Below are 21974 nucleotides of genomic sequence, written 5' to 3' on the forward strand. Positions count from 1 at the left end.
CTGTCCTCGGTTGGGACTGTGCCCATGGGCCCTCTGTGTCGGCGTCGCCGCAGAGCGAGCACTGAACTTTGGTGGAAACCAGCAGGCTAGCGCTTTCTCGAGATCTGCAGTGTCCCCTCCCATAAGGAGGCCACGCCAGCTGGGTACTTACAGCAGTTGTAAGATTCACATCTATAAATTTTCTTCTCAGATTCTCGCCTACTGTTGTTTTCTGGGAATATTGTGTGTGTGTTAAGTTGTGTCTGACTCCTTGCAATCCCATGGACTACATGTAGCTCTTCAGGCTCCTCTGCCCATGAAATTCTCCAGGCAAGAACACTGGAGTGGGTAGCCATTTCCTCCCCCAACCCAGGGATCAAACCCACATTTCCTGCATTGGCAGGTGTATTCTTTACCACTGAGCCACCTGAGAAGCCCCTTTTTAGGAATAAATGTGCATAAAACTGGAAGATGATTCTAATGGGTAATTTCCCTAGGTTGGCAATTTTTTAGTCTTAGGACCCCCCTACGCTACAAAAAAATTAAGAACTCCACAAACAGCTTTTATTATTTGGGTTATAGCCACTAATGTTTATTTACTAGAGTAAATGCATTCTAAAATAACAGTAACTTAATTAACATTTTATGAAGAACAACTTCCAAAACAAATTCAGGGAGAAGAACAGCATTTTACATTTTTGTAAATCTCTTTCATGTCCAGCTTAATAAGACAGTTGGATTCTCACAGCTGTTTCCAAAACCTGTTGTGTGAGTTGATGTAAAGCTGACTTCACACAGATAGGAAGTTAGAAGTTTCTAAATAGGCTTCTCAGGTAATAGAGGCTATACTATGTCACTACACAGGTGGTAGTTTCTTAAAGGCAATGTGGATATGAAACCTTATCAATGAGCATACTTATCAAGAGCAACACTCTTGCATTAAAACCCACTTGTCTCACTTATACTCTTAATGAGTCTTGCCCATGAGTGTCTTTGTAACATGCCTTAGTTATTTGGAAAACGATCATTCACTAAATTATGCAAATCTTTCAAATGTTAATACACTTCATCATAAATCACATGTGTGATTTATCACCACCAATCCCCTCAGAAAAGCCTAAAGCATTGAGATGATGTCAAGCTCATGATGTCAATACGAGTTTTCACAAATTTGAATTTTTGCTGGAAAGCTTGTTTTATCATCGGCAACACGATCAGTTTCCCTTGAAGTGACAGGCTCATTCCATTCATTTCCCAGAAAATGTCTCCCAAATAGCCAAGTCTAAACACTATGGTTTGCTACTTCTTCCAAGTAGAACCGGTTATGCCATGGGCACAGCTGATGGAGCATGCATGCACAACTCCTTTCCCTCAGGACAGCCTCGTCTCCGGGTGCAGCAGGACTGCTGCATGCCTGCTTCCGACAGAATTCAGTATGCCCAAGGGTGGAGCTCTAATACAACTTATTTGTATTGATTCTATTGAGGATATTTCTCAGTGGAGTTGGCAGGCAGTATTTCCACTGAGGGCAAAGCATGGAGACCCAATTGCAGTATCCGGTGCCACTCCCTTGTTTCGGAGGTGCTGACCTCTACCGGCCCTGAAGCACTCTAGGGATTTCCAATGACTGGCAGGCACATCTTGAGAATCACGGCTCTAGGTACTGCCCCAGCTGTCTTCAAAATCTAAGGTCATGATTTCTGCGGTACAGAACTGAACTGAAGGCCATGGCCTTGAGGAGGGTCCTCAAGTCAAAACCCCCTTGGCTGTGCCTGTCCGAGGACAACCTGAGACCCAGCGCTTCCTGCCTTTGCCAGTGTTTCTCCACCTCTTTGCAAGGGGCTTCTTTCCACCACTCACCTCCACTGTGGAAATCTAAGAGATCACAGTATATTTATGTACTGTGGTCCTTTAGAGGGCACATGTTGTCCCTTTAGGATTTTTTTGCCCCTCACCCAATACGCAGTTTCCACCCCGACTAAGAATGTATGACCTGTGGCCAACAGTAACTCCCTGCTAGGGTTCACATTCTCCCCACGTACTTCTCAGCACTCCCCGCTGTCATCACAGCCCCTAGCACAGGAGGTTGTAAGCTTTTCTAAGAAAAAGCAAAGGGGTCTCTTATTCTAACAAACCTACATTAAGGAATTAATTTCAGTACTGACTGCCTGTCTTAAATGCAAGGATTTACCCAGAAAATGGGAAGACAGGACCTACTTCAAAGAAGGACTCACCAAGAAATTCTTTTAAATTTGTGAATGCCCCTATAACATAAAATAGGACTTGAGACTCGGATTATTTGTATAAAGCTTATAGTCTCAGAGAGGGCTGAGCTACATCCCTCCTACATAAAAATATGATTATTATAAATAGTATACTTAAACCTCTGCTCTCAAATTGAACACTGCCCTAAAGCAAAATCTGGCTTAAGTACAATGCACAGATGTTCTGCAGCTCTTTACCAGGGGCTCCGTGTCAAAGGAGGGGGAAGGGTGAGTGGTCCTGTGGCCCTGCACCTCTCCCCAAGTCTGACTGCAGGAGGGCCAAATAAAGGAAGGTCAAGAATGCTCCTCTTGGTCCTCTCAGGGGCTGGGGAAGTCTGAGGACATTTTCTGGGGAAGCACGATTCTGTCCAAAGCCAAAGTGGCTCAGATGCCTTCAGACGGCTGATACTTCCAGAAGGCCAACTCTCCGTCGTCACTGCAGGAGGCCAGAAGCCCCCGCTCCTTGGGGTTCCAGGCCACGCAGTTGACATCCTGGGAGTGGGCCTGAGGCACGTGGGCTGTCAGGGAGAAGGTGGGCTGCTGCGGGTCTGAGCCGGGATCCTCCTCAAATACTCGGATGGCATCATCCCCACAGGCAGTAGCCAGGGCCCCTATCAGCTGACACCTGGGGGGTGGGGGGGAACAGGTGTGTCAGTGAGCATGCAAGTGGCTCCTCCCTCCCAACCTTGCAAGCCAGGTGTGAGGAGCTGGTTCTAGTTCCAAACTTGAGGACTCAGCTACAAGTCTCTTATCCTGGAGGCTCTCTAACAAACATGTAGCTGCAAACATCACCCCAAGCTTCAAGTGCTGCCATCTAGGTTTATTTCAATATAATTAACCTAAAAAACTACATATAACTCTCAATTGTACTTTTCTCACTTGGCACAAGCAGTTGCCCTGACATGAAGTGTTCCTGATTGTTTTTTTTAAACTGATAAAACAGGTCACTTAATTTTACCATACTTTTACTTGAGTCCATTTTTGCTATTTCCAAATGTATGCTAATATAAATAAAACTTAGATGCCCATCAAGTTTTTCAGTTATTTAGGGTTATTTCCTGAGGACAGATTCTCAGGGCCAGAACTGCCCTCTGACCAACTCTATGTGAATGGTATGGCTTTCCTAGACTCCCTAAGGGTAGAAGCTGTGTTACCAAACCATAAAACCCCAGCCATGATGCCACAGTTTCAAGAATACATATCTCTGGGTGGTTTGATGCTGTGGATGGTATGGAGCTACCCTCAGCCTGGGTCTAAGTCTGTCCCCTGCTCCTGTCAACCCGGGGCCAGCCAGTGCTAAACCAGCATGGAGACAGTCTAGCCTGATCTGAGGACACAAGGGTGGCTGCTCTATATCCCCACGTATTCCCAAAGGTGAAAGAGCGCCCTGACTTCTCGAGGATCTCTAGAATGGTTGGGCAGGGTGGAGGGGAGGAGTGGAGCTCTTACCAAGCGACGTCATAAATGGTCCTGGAGTGGAAGCCTGACAAGGTGCAGACACACTTCCAGCTGGCCTCAGAGCCGCTGCATGCCACCCCTGTGTGACAGATTTCTCTTGAGCCTTGGGCGTATCCATGCCCTGGGCACTTCAGGGGAGAACCTGCCCCACCGCAGGAGACCCTAGCTTGCCCTCCCCCATCCACACCATCTGAGGCCTCATGCTCACTCCTCTGTCCCCATCTGCCCTGATCTGCCTTAGACACCACAGCCGGACTGGCATTTTCCCAGCAGGATTCTGAGAAGGAGATGTCCTGCTCCTCAAAATCCCTTTTGCTACAGACTATGTCTGACAAGTTATCCTGCTTTTTTGGATAAGACTCTTGAGAGTCCTTTGGACAGCAAGGAGATCTAATCAGTCCATCCTAAAGGAAATCAACCCTGAATGCTCATTGGAAAGACTGATGCTGAAGGTGAAGCTCCAATACTTTGGCCACCTGATGTGAAGAACTGACTCGCTGGAAAAGACCCTGATGCTGGGAAAGACTGAGGGCAGAAGGAGAAGTGAGCAACAGAAGATGAGACGGTTGGATGGCATCACCAACTCAATGGACGTGAGTTTCAGCAAGCTCTGGGAGATGGTGAAGGACAGGGAAGTCTCGCATGCTACAGTTCATGGGGTTGCAAAGAGTCGGACACGACTTAGTGACTAAACAACATCAGCTACCCAGCCCAACCTACCTTATTTCTCTCCAAACTCCTTATGCCCTATGCTCCATCTACCCCATGCAGATCCCTGTTCCTGGTGTAAATCTAGGCCGTCTTTACTTTCAATGCCTTTGCTCATGTGGTCCTCTTTGCATCTAGAATTTCCTTGTTTTCTTTTGTGGCTATGTCTGGCAACATGTGGGAGCTTAGTTCCCTGACCAGGGATCAAACCAGTGCCCCCTGCCTTGGAAGCATGGAGTCTTAACCACCGGACATCACAGCAGTCTCTTCTTATGTTAAAATGCTACACATTCGGTCTGGATGAAATGGCCCCCCTTCCCCAGAGCCTCCCAGGACTCTTCCAGCACCCTCCCTGGAGCCCTCCCATGGCACATCTATTGAAGGGCCCAGTTTTCTGTGACTCATCCATGTGTCTCAGCCCCTCCCAGGTGGGCCCTCACCTTGCTCATTGCCTGGGAGATACTGGCGCCAGACGCGCACGGTGCGGTCATCACTGCAAGACGCCAGGCGCTGGCCACTGGGGTCAAAGGCCAAGCTCCACACGGTGGACTCGTGGCCTTCGAGGGTGGCGCAGCACACCCAGTCATCCTCTTCCTCTCGGTAGAGCTTCACTGTGTCGTCGTAGCTGGCGGAGGCCAGCAGCTGTAGGAAGGCCAAGGACAACACAGTATGTGTGTGTAGGGCCCGGGAGTGTCTGCGGCTCCAAGACTTCTCCCTCCCAGGACAGGACAGTCCCAGGGATGTGCTTTTATAAAGGCACTCACTGATGTCTTCTGGTCACAGAGAGAGATTCCTGGGAAAGCCAGGTTGAGGCTGAAGAGCAGAAGGCAGCTGGGTACAAGCCTCCACATCACAATTCCTTCCCACCAAGATACCTGGCTCTTACCTCCTGGCTCGGGTGCCAAACCACATGCTTGACATCCTGTGTGTGGGAGTTGAGGACGCTGACACATTCATACTCGTCCTCTTCATCAACTGTGGGAGAGAAGAGAAGGGGGCACACAAGCTGACTGTCAGGGACACAAGGGTGGGGGGTGGGGGGAGAGATTCGGTGGCAGGCTCTCAAGTGTACCTGGAGGGACCTGGACTCACCTTCCCAGACCCACACACTCTTGTCTCGGCTGCAGGTGGCAAGGAGGTTGCCAGATGGAGCCCAGGCCACTGACTTGACCTCGTTTTCATGGCCCTCCAGAGTAGTGACACACTGCACAGTGAAGGGGGACAAGACTCAGTGCCAGCCGAGACCCCCGTGGTCCTCGCAAGCGCAGTCCCCCTAACCCGGGCCGGCTCAGGTTCCTAGACCAGGAGCCTCCCTGGTGGGCCAGCGGCTGAGAATCAGCCGGCCAACGCAACGCACTCAGGTTCCAACACTGGTCCCCCGGAAGACTCCACATGCCCTGGAGCAACTAAGTCCGTCTACCATAACTAGTGAAGCCCAAGAGCTCTACAGCCCCTACTCCAAAACAAGAGAAGCCACCACACGGAGAAGTCCATGCACCGCAACAAAGAGGAGCCCCCACTTCCACAACTGGAGAAAGCCCACGCAAAGCAGCAGAGACTCAGCACAGCCAAAAATAAAATACTAGAGGAAAAAAAAAAGTTCCTAAACCAGCCCTGGGGATCAAACAGGCAACAATCCTGGTCCCATGTACTTGCCTCAAAGTCATCCTCGTTCTTCTTCCAAATGCAAGTGGTGGCATCAAAGCTGGCTGAGGCCAGGTAATTTCCGCACGGAGACCAGGCCACCTTCCTCACGGTGCGCTGGTGGCCTTCACAAAGGACAGATTTGCAGTTCCAGCTGTCACCTAAAAGCAGAGGACAGGACAGGCTCTGGAGCTGGGTGCACAAGAAGGTGCGGAAGCACTAGCCATGCCATTGGGTAACCGGGTCCAGCGTCAGAGCCAAGCTGGGGGTCGAAGCTCAGTGAGTGTATTAACAACAGGCTTTAACTGACTCCAGCTAAAGTTACAGAAAGCTGGAGGCATCCTTCTGAAACAAATCTGAGGAATCACCTACGTGTGTGTGTGTGCCCGCCCTAAGTCACTTCAGTCACCTCTGACTCTTTGCGACCCCATGGACCATATGGCCTGCCAGGCTCCTCTGTCCATGGAATTTTCCAGGCAAGACTACTGGAGTGGGTAGCCATTCCGGCCTCCAGGGGATCTTCCTGACCCAGGGATCCAACTGGCCTCTCTTGCATTGGCAGTCGCCACCTGATAAATGCCCTTGGGATAAAATCTAAATTTCTTCAACTGCTGAGAATTACTTTGAAGCCTTTCTTCCTTCTCTTCTCATTTTCCTGCCTCAGCAACTATCACAATTTCCCTAACAGTTTCATTCTCTCTATTGACATTTTAGCTTCTGGTGGCTGCTGATTCCTTCACCGGAAAACCCGTTCTCAAAGTGGCTAAGGTTCAACTCGAAGGTAACCCCTCCATCCTCTCCCTCGGCCCCGCGACCCTCGTCCAGGGTCTGCCTGACCCGCAGGCTGCGTACTCCCCGAGATTGGCACCCACAGCAAGCGCAAGGAGACCGCTTGGCGGCACGAGTCGTGCAGCCGGATCGGGGCTTACCCTCCCTGCCCCAGATGCGGACGCTGCGGTCGCCGCCGCACGAGGCCAGCAAGGTTCCCGCGGGGTTCCAGGCCAGGAACCAGCAGCGGGAGTCCGGGTGCGCCAGGATACGGCTAAGCAGCACCAGCGAGTCCTTCATGGCTGCCCGGCGCAGGAGACAAAAATGAGCAGAGCCAGCCGCGCCAACTGCGGTTCCCACAGAGGAAACCCCCTCGCGCCCGAATCCAGGGTCTACTCTGGAAATGAAGCGCCCGCAGCTTCGGCCGCGCTGCCTTCTGGGAGTTGTAGTCGTCCTTTCCCCACCCCACTCCCCCAACCCCGGTCCCACCTCCAACGAAAAGCATCGCGGCACGGCCTGGAACTACCAGTCCCGTCAGGCCTTGCGCAGGGAGCCGGCGGCGCGCCCGGCCTGTGTCGCGCGCCGAGAACGGGGCGGGGAGCCGGAGGAGGCGGGGTCAGAGGTGGAGGAAGCCGGAAGTGGATCGGGCCGGGGTCTGTCCGGGCGTTGCGGGTTTGGGCCCTGAAATCGTTCGGGTCGGGGTAACTGAGGAGCTTGTGACCGGGACGGAGCGACGCCATCCCGCCACTGAAGCCTGCTGACTGGTGAGGATCAGGAGTCGCTGAGGGGTGGGTCCTATCTGGGCATAGATCGCACCGCAGAGCGCAGTTCCCAGATCCTGGGTCCCTGATCCCTGCGGCCCAGCTTGGCCCTCCGCCCCTGGACACCCTCTGGCCAGGACCCCGAGTCCAGCTCTTTCTTCCACCAGCAACGGATACCTCCGCCCCAGCCCCTCTCCCTACTGTATTCTGCCAAGGTCCAGCGGGCCCCCAGCCCTCTCCGGGTCATCGTCCCTCACCTCCGCATCTCCACTCCGGGGACCCCGTCCCCGCCCCCCGAAGCTCTGCTGCTCTCCTGTCTCTGCTCGGCCCTCGGTCCCACCCCCACCCCCTTGGGTCGGCCCTGACCGCCTTCCTCCAGCCTCACCTGCTACGAACCCCGTATGTTGCTCTCCTCCCCCCGGACAGGCAGGCTCTGTGCGCCCCGCGGAGGTCGGCGGCGACCAGCAGCGATAGCAGAGCGACGGCGGGCGGCCCCGGACATGTACGCCCCCGGAGGCGCAGGGCTGCCCGGCGGGCGCCGGCGGAGAAACCCGGGAGGCAGCGCTCTGCCCAAGCAGCCGGAGCGTAGTCTGGCCTCGGCCCTGCCGGGTGCCCTGTCCATCACCGCGCTCTGCACCGCGCTCGCCGAGCCTGCCTGGCTGCACATCCACGGTGGCACCTGTTCCCGCCAAGAGCTGGGGGTCTCCGACGTCCTAGGCTACGTGCACCCGGACCTGCTGAAAGGTGAGGGCGCTGCGCGCCAGCCCTCTTCTTTCTGGGCGCCCGGGCCTCCTCTGCAGGGTGCGGACTGGAGCTGAGATAGCCTGGGGTAGGCACCTGGTTGAAGGAAACAGCCCATTGCTGCCTGATGTTCTTACCCACCAGGTGGCTCTGTTTGGGGTCCGGCCCCTCATTAATTCTGATGTTATTCAGCCAAGCACCCACTCCTCAACGCCATGGTAATCTGGACTGCTATTTTTGGCTTCTGCTGGGGGAAGGGCGCTGTATATCAGCGAAAAGATAAGGGTGCTAGGCATCACAATTACTTGTCTCCTTCTAAGGGGTCGGAGATACAGGAAGACTTTTTTGGGGGCCGGGGGGGGGGGGTTCAGCTTGAGAAAAAGGAACTTTAAAATATGGCTAGATTTTAAAAGATGTTTGTGAGTTCTGCAGTCTTTGGATTGTTAAGAGAAAAAGGGAGTCTATGGTATTTTCAATAATCAAAAGTCAGTTCCATCGCCACCCTCAGTAAAACAATAGGAATTTGGCTCCTGGAACCCTCACAGGTGTGACGGAATGAGGTAAGGTTGCTTTATTCAGTATGGTGCTTCCTGGCCAGGGAAGCAGAAGAAAGAGGAACCAGACCATCATCTTTACTGGATGCAGAGGGGGCCTGTAGCCCATCCTTCCCAGCCTTCGTCTCTGGCAATGAAGGTACAGGCTATGTGGTGTGGGGGCAGTATTGCACTGCCTGGATTTTACAGGGAAAATGGTCGGTGGATTGCAAACAGCCCTTATTAACAGCAGAGTTCATTACCCCCAAGGCCTTTTGAACCATTCCTGAAGGTTTTCTCCATGTGCCACTCCTGGCTGTAATTCATTCCAGATGTGTGTTGCCCCATGTCTCAGATTCCCCTTCCTGTTAGGTATCTTCAGCATTGTCTGAGGATTCAAACTACCTGGGGTTTGGTGAAAAGGTCAAGTTCTCTTTGAGTGCCTGGGATCATATACTACTTGTGCAGGTCGAGGCTGAAAAGCCCTGTCCTTGTGGCCTCATGTTGTCCTTCTCTGAGTGTTCTCTTGCTGGTTTGCATTTCTCTTTGAGTTTTCAAAGCTTTCAGACGATTTTGTAGAGAACAGGATGGGGGCTTCTGGTTTGTTTCCAGATATCACCGTGATGATTGCTTTCACTGTGTTGGCTCACTAATACCTATGGGCCTCGCTGGTGGCTCAGATGGTAAAGAATCCACCTGCAATACAGGAGACCCAGGTTTGATTCCTGGGTCGGGAAGATCCCCTGGAGAAGGAAATGGCAGCCCACTCCAGTATTCCTGTCTGGGAAATCCCATGGACAGAGGAGCCTCACAGGCTTCTGCGGTTACAGAGAGTCAGACACAGCATAGCCACTAACGCTAACACTTACCCACAGGATGGAGACCACGTGCTATGTAGCTTTCTCTGTGGCCAAAAGCCCATCAAGCTTGAGTTGAGTCAGGGTGACTTTTCTGTTAGCACGTTCCCCAGAACTTGCCTTCTTTGAGGCACAGCTGCCACTTTCCATTGCTTCGTCCAGACCTTGGCAGTTGAGCCCCTTGGTGGTCAATATTTCAAGTGTTTGGTGTCATATCAAAACCGGGAGTGTATGTGCATGCTCCGTTGTGTCCTACTCTTTACAACCCCATGGACTGTAGCCTGCCAGGCTTCTCTGTTCATGGGGATTCTCCAGGCAAGAATACCGGAGTGGGTTGCCATTTCCTTCTCTAGAGAATCTTCCCAACCCAGGGATAGAACCCGAATCTCCTGCATCTTCTCCATTGGCAGGCGGATTCTTTACCTCTAGCTTCCTGGAAAGCCCCCAATCTGAAAGGGAATTCACGATGCCTGTCTATTTCAGATTGTTCCTAGGAAGGCTTGTAAAATTCCTGCTATGGAGGGAGGGGCCCATCTGATTCCATGTCTTCATTCCAAAGGTCCAGGAAACTGTGTCTCAGAGAAGTGAAATGATCCCTGCAGGGGCACACAGCTGGGAACAGCAGAGTTGAGTGCACCTCACTTTTGACACCAGTATAAAGTGATGCTGTCTCGTTTATGTTTGCTTTACTTCAGCTGTCATAAGGAACGACCTCACAATGGTTTATCTCACGCTGGCATACATCCTTGTCAAAGGCACATCAAAAATAAATTCTTGGTTCTGTTCTCCTTTGTTCACACACATATCTACCTTTTCTGAGAAATTATCCAAGCTGGATTTTGTCTTTTATAAAGCAGGGCGCCTTCACCTTTACATGATGCCTGCCTGTTCATGTGTTTAGGGATCTTAACCCATGAATGGTTTCAGCTTGGTTTTCCTTGGTCTCCTTGGCCATTGCAAGCTGGGAACGCTTGGTGTCCTTTAATAAAGGCGTTGACAGTGCTACCTCGTGAGCTATCACAGAAGGTGGTAAAGAATCTGAAGGTCCCTGATTGCTTCTCTTCTTTGTGCGTGCTTAGTTGCTCACTCATGTCCGACTCTCTGTGACCCCATGGACTGTAACCCGCCAGGCTTCTCTGTCCATGGGACTCTCTGGGCAAGAATACTGGAGTGGGTTGCCATTTCCTTCTCCAGGAGATCGTCCCAACCCAGGGATCGAACCCGGGTCTCCTGCATTGCAGGTGGATTCTTTACCTTCTGGTCCACCAGGGAAGCCCCCTTCTTCTCTGTACCAGTTGGCTTTTGGGTGCCCGCTGGGCCTTCAGTCATTTGCTGCTGTGTAGGGTTGTGCCGAGCCTCTGGGTCTAGCAGATATCCTAGTGTGGAGGCCTGGCTATTCCCCATCTCAGGAGAGGGCAGAGCTGTGGGGTACAGGCCTGGTGCTTGTAGGTGCTTCCAGAGGGAGAGCAGACCCTGCCAGCTCTCTGCAGGTGATGGGGAGTGGAGCGGGTCACCAGGCTTTGGCATGATGCCTTCCCGTGTCTTGGCCCCCTGCCTGAGTAGCGGGCATTGCACTAAGCACCCTTCATGCCTGGCTGTAGTGTCCCCTAAACAACGTCTTTATTTGGTAGGTAACTGTCATCACCCCCATCAGACACACACAAACACTCGCAGGCCTTAGGCCCAGGCTGCTCTCTTACACCCTTACCACTGAGCCTTAGGGCACACTAGACTTTTTCCTCCATCAGAGCTGTCCTGGACCTCTTACTTCCCCATTCTGGTTGAGTTTTTCTCACAAGCCAAGGCAAAACTGTTTTTTATTCCTCTTGCCCTCTCGTTGCTGGGCTGAGTCAAAGCCCATCATCCTCTCATTCCCAGAGCCCTGAAGGCTTTTACAAATGCCATGGCTCAAAAGATCCTGTTGGGAATTCCTTTACTCCCCCAGGCTGCCCGTTTCTCACACAGCTCTTCAACCTGGGCCAGGGGGCCAGAGATGTGTCCAGACCTCTGGTGGCCCCCAGCAGGGGAGCCCAGATAACCATTCCTTCTGAGCCTCAAGCCCTCTCTGCCCCTCAAGTGCGCCCAGCAAGGGGGCAGCGGGGCCCACAGGCTCAGGAAGCATCTCTGGAGAATGAGGGAGTTTAGGATGTGAAGTTGGGGGAATCACAATTGACAGCAAGTCATGGGAAGGTCAAGGGCCTTCTGGGAAGGGCTGGCATGTCTGAGGGGTAGTGACCAATGCACCTGGCATTTCTGGATCCTGTAGGAGGATGTCCTTGGAGGCAGCTGGGCCAGGACCCTTGGGATTTGTGGGACGACCCAGCCGGGCACTGGAGGGTCCTCTTGGAGTCTTGTGTCAGAAGCCTTGTCTGGAAGCTAAAAAGTCAAGAGAGGGGTGCAGCTGTATAAAATGGGTGAATGAATGCTGGAAGGACTGACTCAAGGACTCCAGTGAGGGGGCAATAGGAGAAGGAACAGAAGGGAACTGGCGAGAAGCCACTAGAAGCTTCCTGCCTGCTGCCTCTCTGGGCCAGGAGGGGATGAGAGCCATGGGCAGGTAGACAGGAAGAGCGGGGGCCTTCCAAACAAATCCAGCCCAGTGACTCACCAATGACCTTGGGCAGAGTCAGGTCTGTGGGATCCTATTACACAGCAGCTGCCGCCTTCCCGGTGACTGGAGGGGACAGGCAAGCAGTGGTCACCAAAGTAAACAGGCCACCGTGCAACTGGAGCACAGGGTCTGACCAGAGCGTGATGGATGCGGCGCTGGTGGAATTTAAACTCAGGGTTCTGCTCCGCGTGCCATTTCTCTTCACAAGTAAAATGACACACACATAGCATTTGAGGATGGGCTTCTCTTAGGCAGCCCTCTCAACAGAGCAGATATTCATTGCCCTCCCTGCCACACCGATGTCTGGCAGGGGAGGAGAGAGAGGGACATTGAGATCCCGACCCCAGGAGAGCCTGAGCAGGGTTCTAAGCAGGGCTGGGTAGTGCTGCCTGTCTCTGCTGTGTGCTCTCAGACCCTCTGATGAGAGCCCACCGGGGATGTGGGGCAGGGTTCTGGGATATCTGTCAGCATCACTCCAAGGGAAGTTCCCATTTGGCTCCCCCTCCCCGGACCCAGAAGGTTTGCTTAGAGCTTTGGAGTGGAGAAAGGCATAAGGCAGTCAGGTGAAAACAAAACCTGTTTGAACTGTGGGTGCAAAGCCCCTTCTCTGGACCACATCATCACCCCCGGGGTGCTGATCCTCTAGCCCCCACTGGCTGATGTGCATGGACAGGGCAGTTCTCAGTGTTGGGAGGAAAGGCATGCCAAGGAAGACACTGTTGGGGCCACCCAGCACAGAGGGAGTGAGGCTACTCCTTCCTGGCACTTTGGGGTCTGGCTGCCCCCAAGAGCCCTTGTGCAGATGGGGCAGGTGTCATTGCTTCCACTGACAGGTGAGCGGGCAGATGTCAAGGACAGCTTGCCCGAGGTGATGCATAACCTGTGGTGGGGCTGAGACTGGGGGCCAGTTCACATGCCTTCTGCTTTTTTTTTTTTTTTTTTCCTAATATTTCTTTATTTGGCAGCACCAGGTCTTAGTTGCAGCAGGCGAATCTTTAAATCACGGCATGTGGGATCTAGTTCCCTGACCAGGAATTGAACCCAGGCCCCCTGTGTTGGGAGCTCGAAGTGTTAGCCACTGGGCTGCCAAGAAAGTCCCCTGCCTTCTGCTTTTAAGAGTCAAGACTCTGGCCTTCCCTGATGGCCCAGTGGTAAAGAATCCACCTGCCAATGCAGGAGACACGGGTTCGATCCCTGATCCGGGAAGATCCCATCTGCCATGCGCCACAACTACTGAGCCTGTGCTCTAGAGCCCAGGAGCCGCAACTGCTGAAGGCCAAGGCCTTAGGCCCGTGCTCTGCAACCCTAGAAGCCACTGCAATGAAAAAAGCCCATGCACCACAACTAGAGTCGCCCCTGCTCACTGCAAGCAGAGAAAAGCCCGCACCCGGCAAGGAAGACCCAGAGCAACCAAAAATAAACAAATAAAATCACACTGTATATGTATTTTTTTAATTAAAAAAGATAAGAGCCAAGCTCTGACGGTTGCTGAAGCTTAGATCACACCCAGCAGGTTCGGCTCAATGATTCCCTGGAGGACCTCCATTCATCATTCAACGACCCAAACCTTTTGGCCTAGAAGAGAATCCATGCTTCCAGCTGTTTCCGTAGTGAGCTCAGCGGCCACTGGTGCTGACGGCTCTGCCAGCATCCGCGGTCCTTTTTGACTTCTCCCTCAGATCCAGCTCTTCAGGATCTGATCGATTAGCTCCATCGGGGAAATATGAAACGGCTGACTCTGGTGCTCAGTGATGGTGAGCATCACGGTGCCAGGGAGCCTGACACTGGTTCGGAGCCCAGCTCTGTGCTGTGTGTGACCTGCAGGAAGTCACTTAACCTCCTGGAGCCTCTGATTCCTCATCTGAACCATATGATGAATCCCCTGGAGTGGAGTGAGGCTTAACTAAGATAACATTTGCCCCACTTGTGTGCACAGGCAGGCATACCTGGAGGGAAACACAAGAAACTGCCAACAAGGTTGTCTCAGAGCTTCCCTGGGGGTCCAGAGGTTAAGATGCTGCACTTCCACTGGAGGAGGCTCAGATTCAATCCCTGGTTGGGGAACTAAGATCCCACATGCCATGTGGTGTGGCCAAAATAAAATTAAAATTAAAAAAAAGATGTTTATCTCTTGGGAGGGGCAGCTGAACATCTATGGAAGTCTTCCTTGTGGCTGAAATAAGGATATTCTGAAACATAAGACCCCTGGATGTGTGTCCAGTGGATGTATGTTGTAAAGGATGCTAATACAATGAACATCCTGTAGTCACCATGCCACCTAAGAAGGGATCTCTGAAGCCCTGGGTGTTCCATTTTTCATTTAAAACTAGTTGTTAAATTAAAACTGAGTAGTACAATTAAAGCATCGCTCAGAGGGCCTGGCCATGTTGAGTAATGTGGGAGGAATCTGAACCCAGCCTGCTGCAGAGCAGACTGTGATGCAAACCTTTCCACCCTGCCGCTCACAAATTATTCTTGGAGGCACTAGAAGAAAACTTGCGTCTTGGCAGGTCCCTGCCATGTGCCACGTGGACCCCCAGAACTGTCACAGAGAGCTTTTAGCAGCATTCACAGTGCAGCCAGGAAACAGCCCATCTCTGGGAACTTTTGTTTTAGAGAGGCCCTGTGGGCTTCTAGACTCCTTCAGGCCCGCAGGGCCAGATTAAATGAAGGCTGGACCTCGTTGCTGGCAGAGTTTAGGCACAGGCAGTCCTCCTGGCAGCAGGCGATCACTCAGGTTGGATGAGTGGGCTCCAAACAGATGGTCAGCTGACAGGAGAATGACAGATAGCTCTGAGGGCAGCTTGGCAGGTGACCTGAAGCCAGATCAAGGCATATGAGTCATGTGGGCTCAGCCAACATCTGCCTGGCGAATTTTGCACCCAAGGCAGAAGTGTGTGCTGTCACAAAGGCCCAGGGCCTCTGGGTATCTGGTCTGGTTTTTCCGTGTGGGAGGCCAGGCCTCAGTCCAGGTGACCCCATAAGGCTAGTCAATATCTGGTGATTTGAGTCAGCTTGATTGAGCTCAGGTGCCCTCCGCAGCTTTTGGACTCTTCCTCGTCAGTTCACCTTCCTCTGGGTCCAGTGTTTCCTGGAGTGGAAGGCTCAAGCCGCCTGCGCTGCTTGTGGCGATTCAGACCCCCAGGCCCTGCTCCAAACCAAGAGCTCGGAACCTCTGCAGCTTGGGCACATGCGCTCAGCCAGCACCCTGCTGTTTCTCTGCACCTGGGAGGGATAACCACCATCCCGCGGCCTCTCAGCCTGAGATCCAAACTCAGGGAAGGAGTGGACAGTGTAAATCTCGTCAGCCCTTTTCACAATTTTCCAAATCCATTTTGGTGATCTAAATAAAAGAAGAACTTGCTGGTGGCTGAATAGGGGAAGTTAAGGCCCATTTTCTACTTTTTATCAAAGCTTAAAATGGTTTCTTTTTGGATCAGCCTTTATCCTGTCTGTGTTTCTGGAACTATGACAGGTTGCGTACATATCAAAGGGAACTGACAGTGCAGTCTGGATGGAATAAAAATTTTTTTTAAAAGAAAGCAAGAACAATATTAAAGCCCCAGAAGGACATGCAGGTTGCTCGGTGTCCGGTGTGCAGTTGTCAACCTGGGGTCTCTCACCAGGACCCTGGGGACGCCTTACCCTTTGAATGTTGGGCCTCCTGTTTTAGCATCTTCCTTTTTCTTGGTCCCTTCCCTCGTTTTTGCTAGAGCGAGCAGCCCCCAAAGGCTTTGCCCTCATTTCAGAAGGTATTTGGTGCTGTCAGCTTCTGAACCTTCCATGCTTTTGTGGTATAAATCTGATTGCTTCTTAGCTTTTCCCATTTCTGGCTTATACTTCAGCTTATCTCTTGTGTCAAGTCCCTTCTAGCTCTGAGGCCCTTTACGTCCCAGTTTTCAGAATTCTGTTTGGCCCTTCCTCTCTTTGTGCAGGTCTAGGTCTTAAAAATTTTTTTGTTTTGTTTTGTTTTGTTTTAGTAGGATTTGGGGAGGAGCAAAAATAAATAAGGAGGTCCAGTCTACCAGCTCTCCTCATGTATTTAGTTCTCTCTTGTAATTATATGGTTCTCTAAACTGCTTCAGCTTCTTTTTTATTTATTTACTTATTTTGGCCGCACTGTTTGGCATGTGGGATCTTAGTTCCCTAACTAGGGATCAAACCCATGCCCCCTGCAGTGAAAGCACAGAGCCTTAACTGCTAGACCGACAGGGAAGCCCCTTCAGTGTCTTTTTGAATGAAAAAGGGGACAAATGAGTGACTGGTAGAGAATGGACTCAAATGGGACTCTGGCCCTTGTCCCTTTGTCTGTCTCAGCTTAGAAGTCAAGGGGCTTTTCCTGCCAGCTGGAAGCACGCTTTAGCAGAATGGGTTAATGTGTCACATTAATTCTTAGGGTCTTTAAAGATGATTAGAAGAGCGTGGCAAACACAGTTAACTCTTTGAACAACAATGGGATGCTGACTCTCCCAGCAGTTGAAAATCGTGTTTGATTTGTGTAATTTATAGTTGGTCTCTGGATCTGTGATTCCACATCTCAGATTTAACCAACCCTGATCATATAGTACTCTTGAAAAACAATCCACCTGTAAGTGCACCCTCGTATTGTTCAAGGGTCCACTGTACACTGAAGTGGAGTGCTGCATTTGGACTAGTCCTGATGGGAAGGGAGGAAGGACTCGAGGCTCATGGGAGCAGTGACCCAGGGGTCCTGTCTGCTAATAGAGGCTCCTCCCCCTTCTCTGCAGAACCCCAGGGAGCAGGAGCCAAGACCCTTTAGTCCTCTCCTAGCTCCCCTGGACTGTGGTGTGGGGAGAACTCCGAGGTGGGGACATCCTGCCCCAGGGTGTTCCTGGGAGCCCTGAGGATTTGGTTCTTCCCCTGCAGACTTCTGCATGAATCCCCAGACAGTCCTGCTCCTGCGGGTCATTGCCGCCTTCTGCTTCCTGGGCATCCTGTGCAGCCTCTCTGCGTTCCTTCTGGATGTCTTCGGGCCCAAGCATCCTGCCCTGAAGATCACCCGTCGCTATGCCTTCGCCCACATCCTTACGGGTAAGCCCAGGCCGCTCCCAGTGCGTGAGCGACTGCCACGGGGCTGGGGCATCCTGTCTGGAGTTGCAGGCGGGGGCCAAGGGCTTTCCACGCGCAGACACAGTTCCCGCTGCTTGTTCCAGCTCTGGCCTTTCACAGAGCACTGGGGCGGTGGGGCAGACCCACTCGGCCGAGCTGGACGGAGCAAATGTTAGAATTTCTAAGAACTGTTGTCGCTCTCCAAGAACGGGATCTGAATCTCAGTTGGGCTCATGGGGCCCAGAAGGAGCCAGAGAGGAAACAGTGTCTCCCTCGAGTGCATGGTTTCAGACTCCCTCTCCTCCCCATTCCTGTAGACCAGGCTTCTCTTCCCTCGTGATGGGGCCGCTGTGTTGATTTGACTTGGGTTAGGACTGACTCCAGATACCTATTCCTCTCAGGCATCCATTGACCTCCGGCAGGCTTAGTAGCCCAATTCCAAATTCTTCAGACAGAGAGAAACTCACCGGCCTGGGCAGGGTCAGGCCTCTGTCCCCAGCCCTGGCCACAAAAGCTCCCTGTCACAGGGTGTGGGGCCAGGCAGGTTCTCTGAGAATGGGGTTTGGGTGGAAAGGCTGCAGCTGGTGCCTCAAGTATCCAGGCTGCGGGGTGCCTGCTAACCCCTTTTCCCTCTGTCCCCCCAGTCCTGCAGTGTGCCACAGTCATCGGCTTCTCTTACTGGGCTTCCGAACTCATCCTGGCCCAGCAGCAGCAACATAAGAAGTACCACGGGTCCCAGGTGTACGTCACCTTTGCTGTTAGCTTCTACCTGGTGGCTGGTGCTGGCGGGGCCTCCATCCTGGCCACAGCGGCCAACCTCCTGCGCCACTACCCCACGGAGGAGGAGGAGCAAGCGCTGGAGCTGCTCTCGGAGATGGAGGAGAATGAGCCCTACCCGGCAGAGTACGAAGTCATCAACCAGTTCCAGCCGCCCCCGGCCTACACACCCTAGTGCCCCGTGGGCTTCGGTCCTGGGCGCCCTCCCCACTCTACAGCGCCGCCCCGCCCAGAGGTGCTCCTCTCCCCAGCGGGTCTCACTGGCAGGATCCTGACCACCGCCACCAACCTTCCCCAGGAGACACTCTACCTTTAGGGCTGCTCCTGGATCCCCGCCCTCGAAACCTGGGGTTCACTGATTTTAGATAACACACTCTTTTCCCTCTTGAACCTGCCTCTCCTTCCACGGTCACTAGTCATTACCAACCAGGGACAGTCATACACGTTTCCCCCTTTGTGGGCCTGATCTCTGAGGCTGAGATTTTCCCTGGGGTGCTGTTGACAGTGGACAGTCCCTGATGGAAGAAGCATCCTTGGAACCCAAGGGAAAGGGGACCATGCCCCGCAGGCTCGCCTCATAGCTGTCCCCATGTGTCCCCTCAGCGGTAACTCTGGACCGAGCCCCTCTCCCGCCCCTTCTGGGAAAACCCAGCACAGGGCCGCCTGCCCTGTGGATTTCTCTGCACTTTAGTCTTTGGACTGCCCGTCACGTGGGTCCTGTTTTTGCGGGAAGAAGGGGTGGCCTCCAGGAAGCAGAGCAAGTACCCGCCCTGCCCCATCCCTGGCTGGTAGCCCGAGGCCCGGTGGGGAAAGTGGGTCTCCTGAGGCCCAGAAAGGACCATTGTGAAGAGGGCCGCATCTCCCCAGCCCCATCACCTCTTAAAATGTGAGTGGTTTTTAAAAGGGAAAAACAGCCAAGCAACACCACCAATACTCTCTTTTTAAACTAGTGACAAGAACGTTGTCTATTGATCCCATCCCATTTGGCCCTGCAGCATTTGGGGCCCTGTCCCTTCCAGTCCCTGGCCGTTGCTCCCCGAATCTCTCCCGGCAGAATGCAGCCCTCCTGCGTCCCCCCCTCCCTCCCTCCCAGTGACCGTGGCTCCTGGGGCCTCCCTATGGGACCCAGAGCTGCATCATTGCCCGGCGGCGGGCTGAGGACTGTGGCCTGGCTGGCTGGCCAGCGTGGTGCTCCTCAGGACTGCAGCGCTGAGACATAACCTGGCCTCCGTGTAGAAGCAGGGGCAGCAGGGCAGGAAGCCCGCCGCCCTCCACATAGGAACCACGCCCAGGGGACCCCCGCCGCGTGAGGCGTCGGAGCTGCCTGGTCAAGTTGGGCAGACCTCCTGTGTCCTCCAGGCTCGACGGGCCCCCTGGACTGTGACTCGGGGCGGCGGCTTGCTGCACACCCCTCTCCCCTTCTTGAATGTACTCTGGTCTCACAGTGCGCTACCAGCTCTTTCTTGCCCGGCCATCTCTGGCTGTCCTGTTTGCCACATGTGGCCCTGGATCAGCTGAGTTTTCTGCCCTGAGACCTGGGGCATCAAGTGGGAGAAATCTGAGAGCTTCGGTGCAGATCCAAATGGCCATGCTTCTTGGGAATCTGTCCAGGGTTGAGCAGAAAAGCAGACAGATCTTCGTGTCCTTCGCAGGCCATGGACAGAGTAAGACTGGAGAACGGACACCATCATCGACCTGTGACTCGAAGGGACTGTCATGTCCCCTGTCCTTCCGTGGGCAGACTGCCCAAGGGTGTCTGGACAGATGTCCGTGGGGCTGGTGAAAGCCGTGCCTGCGCCTGAGTGAGCGGCCGCCTGGGGCTCAGTGTGATGCCAAAGCGTCCCGTGGTGACTCACACTCTTCCGGACTCTTCTCTCAGGCAAGAACGTGTGATACCTGAGCACAGTCATGGAGCTCAAATCAGTCTCGTCTTGCTGTAACTTGTGCGAGTTTGTCTTGGAAGATTTCCAGGGCATGGACAGCTCTCTTGACCCTGAGGGTCTGAGCTGGCAGACCAGGAGACCGGGCACCGAACACGCATGCCAAAGTGACCGGTCATCTCACGAGGACCCACACCCAGGACCCTGTGAGCCGTTCCATGTGGTTCAGAATCCAGTTTTTATTAGCTCCCCAAGCCTCTAGCCTTTCTTTCTCTTTTCCCCTGCCCTCCTGACACTGATAGTTGTCATATAAACTCCCCTGGTTGTGTTCTTTTTTTTTTTTTTCCTAGAAAAAAAAAATTAAAAAGCAAAACAAAACAAAAAAACCAGAAACCACAAATAAGAATGTAATTGCCAATGGCTCCCTGTCATTTTTCTGTCCCAGTTTCTCCAATTTGGTTTGTTCCCTGCCTGTTGGAGAAGCAGGAGAAATTGAAGAAGGGATTACCTGATGGTCCAGTGATTGGGACTCCACACTTACACTGCAGGTGGCACAAGTTCAATCCCTAGTCAGGAAACTAAGATCCTCTGTGGCATGGCCACATGCACACACATGCACACACACACAACAGAAATTGAGGAAGTGTGCCATAATTTTTAAAAGGTTAGGAGGAACTTGGACCTGCTTGCTCCTTGTGAGGCATCTGCACCTAAACAGTCCTCTAATCCTAACAACTTCCACCCCGAGGTTCCAAGGCTGGGAACCAAGGATGCCTCCCCCCAGGTCTTGACTTCAGACCCTGAGCTCTTCCCTCTATATCCCGTGAGCTGCAGAAGAGCCTGGCTTCAGAAGTCCAGCCCGTGTGTGGGGATGCACAGACTTCAGGGCCAGGACTTGCAGAAGAAGATGCACTTTCTTTAGAAGCCATGGGGAATGATCCCTGACGGTTCCCCTTGTTCCCTTTATCCATTCACAGTGTCAGCTGGCACCTGGGCCCCAGTGTGCATCATGGTGACAGAGCTCAGGGCTCCCTGGAAGGAGCAGCCAACTTGGCATTATTATTATTACTGGGAAGAGTACACATGTCTTTCTCAGGAGCTGGGAATGTGTTCTTTTCTTCTCATTTCATTTCAGACACTTAATGAAAGGTGCTTTGCATAAAAAGCACTGTTTTAGTCTCCATGAGTGAAATGTGATGAGCTTCAGAGGCCGTTCATCAAAGATTTTACATTCTTAGTCTAGGAGGTGGACTCGTCCGTGGAAAGAGAGAAGTGACGAACAGACAGCTGGGAACGTGCCATGCCCAGAGGGGTTCCTACCTCAGGCGTCCTGGACATCCTGGACGAGGCAGGGCTTCGCCTGAGAGGGTGTCGGCAGTGGGGTGGGGGGAGTTCCTGCTGATGGAAAGCAGGAGGAGAGACAGTTTGCGGCCAGGGTGTGTGTGGTGAGAGAAGAGGTCAGGAAGGCGGGGGGGCCCACTGCAGGGACTAGCAGCGGTGGAAAGCCCTGGAAGGATTTTGTGAAGAGAAAAGAGGGTTTATCTGAATGACTGGTGATTGAAGGAGGGTCAGCCTGGCAAGTGGAAGACTCTGAGGGCATGTGGAGCCCGGGACCCTGGAAGGCAGGAGCCCCAGTCCCTGCTGACCCGTCAACAGCTAGAAGGCGGTGTGTGTGAGGGGAAGGGCGCCAGGGAGAGAGCCCTGGGGACAAGAGGAAGAGGCTGTTGTGTCTTGTGGGAGAGCAGTTTGCTTAACTAGAGAGTCTCTTCGGCCGGCATCTTGCCCACAGGTGTCTCAGCCCCTAAATGGGTCACAAGCTTCTGTCCCCACCAAGGCGCTCCGGAAGGCAGAAACCTGACAAGGGGCACAGGATGCCCCTTGAGACTGTAGGCTCAGCCTTGAAACAGGAGAGCTTCACAGAGA

At 53.0% G+C, this 21974-nt stretch overlaps 2 protein-coding genes across 2 annotated transcripts; one reads left to right on the forward strand and one right to left on the reverse strand.

Annotated features, from left to right (window-relative positions):
• Nucleotides 1-1149: 1149 nt before the first annotated feature.
• Nucleotides 1150-7264, reverse strand: CIAO1 (cytosolic iron-sulfur assembly component 1). The gene is made up of 7 exons (XM_061156021.1): nucleotides 6983-7264; nucleotides 6066-6214; nucleotides 5502-5613; nucleotides 5296-5384; nucleotides 4850-5051; nucleotides 3693-3780; nucleotides 1150-2868 (listed from the first exon to the last, which is right to left on the reverse strand). The coding sequence occupies exons 1-7, from the start codon at nucleotides 7119-7121 to the stop codon at nucleotides 2628-2630; spliced, it is 1020 nt and encodes a 339-aa protein (XP_061012004.1). The 5' UTR covers nucleotides 7122-7264; the 3' UTR covers nucleotides 1150-2627.
• Nucleotides 7265-7433: 169 nt separating this feature from the next.
• Nucleotides 7434-20462, forward strand: TMEM127 (transmembrane protein 127). Its single transcript, XM_061156022.1, has 4 exons — nucleotides 7434-7585; nucleotides 8009-8326; nucleotides 17212-17376; nucleotides 18039-20462. The coding sequence occupies exons 2-4, from the start codon at nucleotides 8083-8085 to the stop codon at nucleotides 18344-18346; spliced, it is 717 nt and encodes a 238-aa protein (XP_061012005.1). The 5' UTR covers nucleotides 7434-7585; nucleotides 8009-8082; the 3' UTR covers nucleotides 18347-20462.
• The last annotated feature ends 1512 nt before the right edge of the window (nucleotides 20463-21974 follow it).

Source organism: Dama dama, chromosome 11, assembly GCF_033118175.1.
Source record: "Dama dama isolate Ldn47 chromosome 11, ASM3311817v1, whole genome shotgun sequence".
Classification (NCBI taxonomy): Eukaryota; Metazoa; Chordata; class Mammalia; order Artiodactyla; family Cervidae; genus Dama; species Dama dama.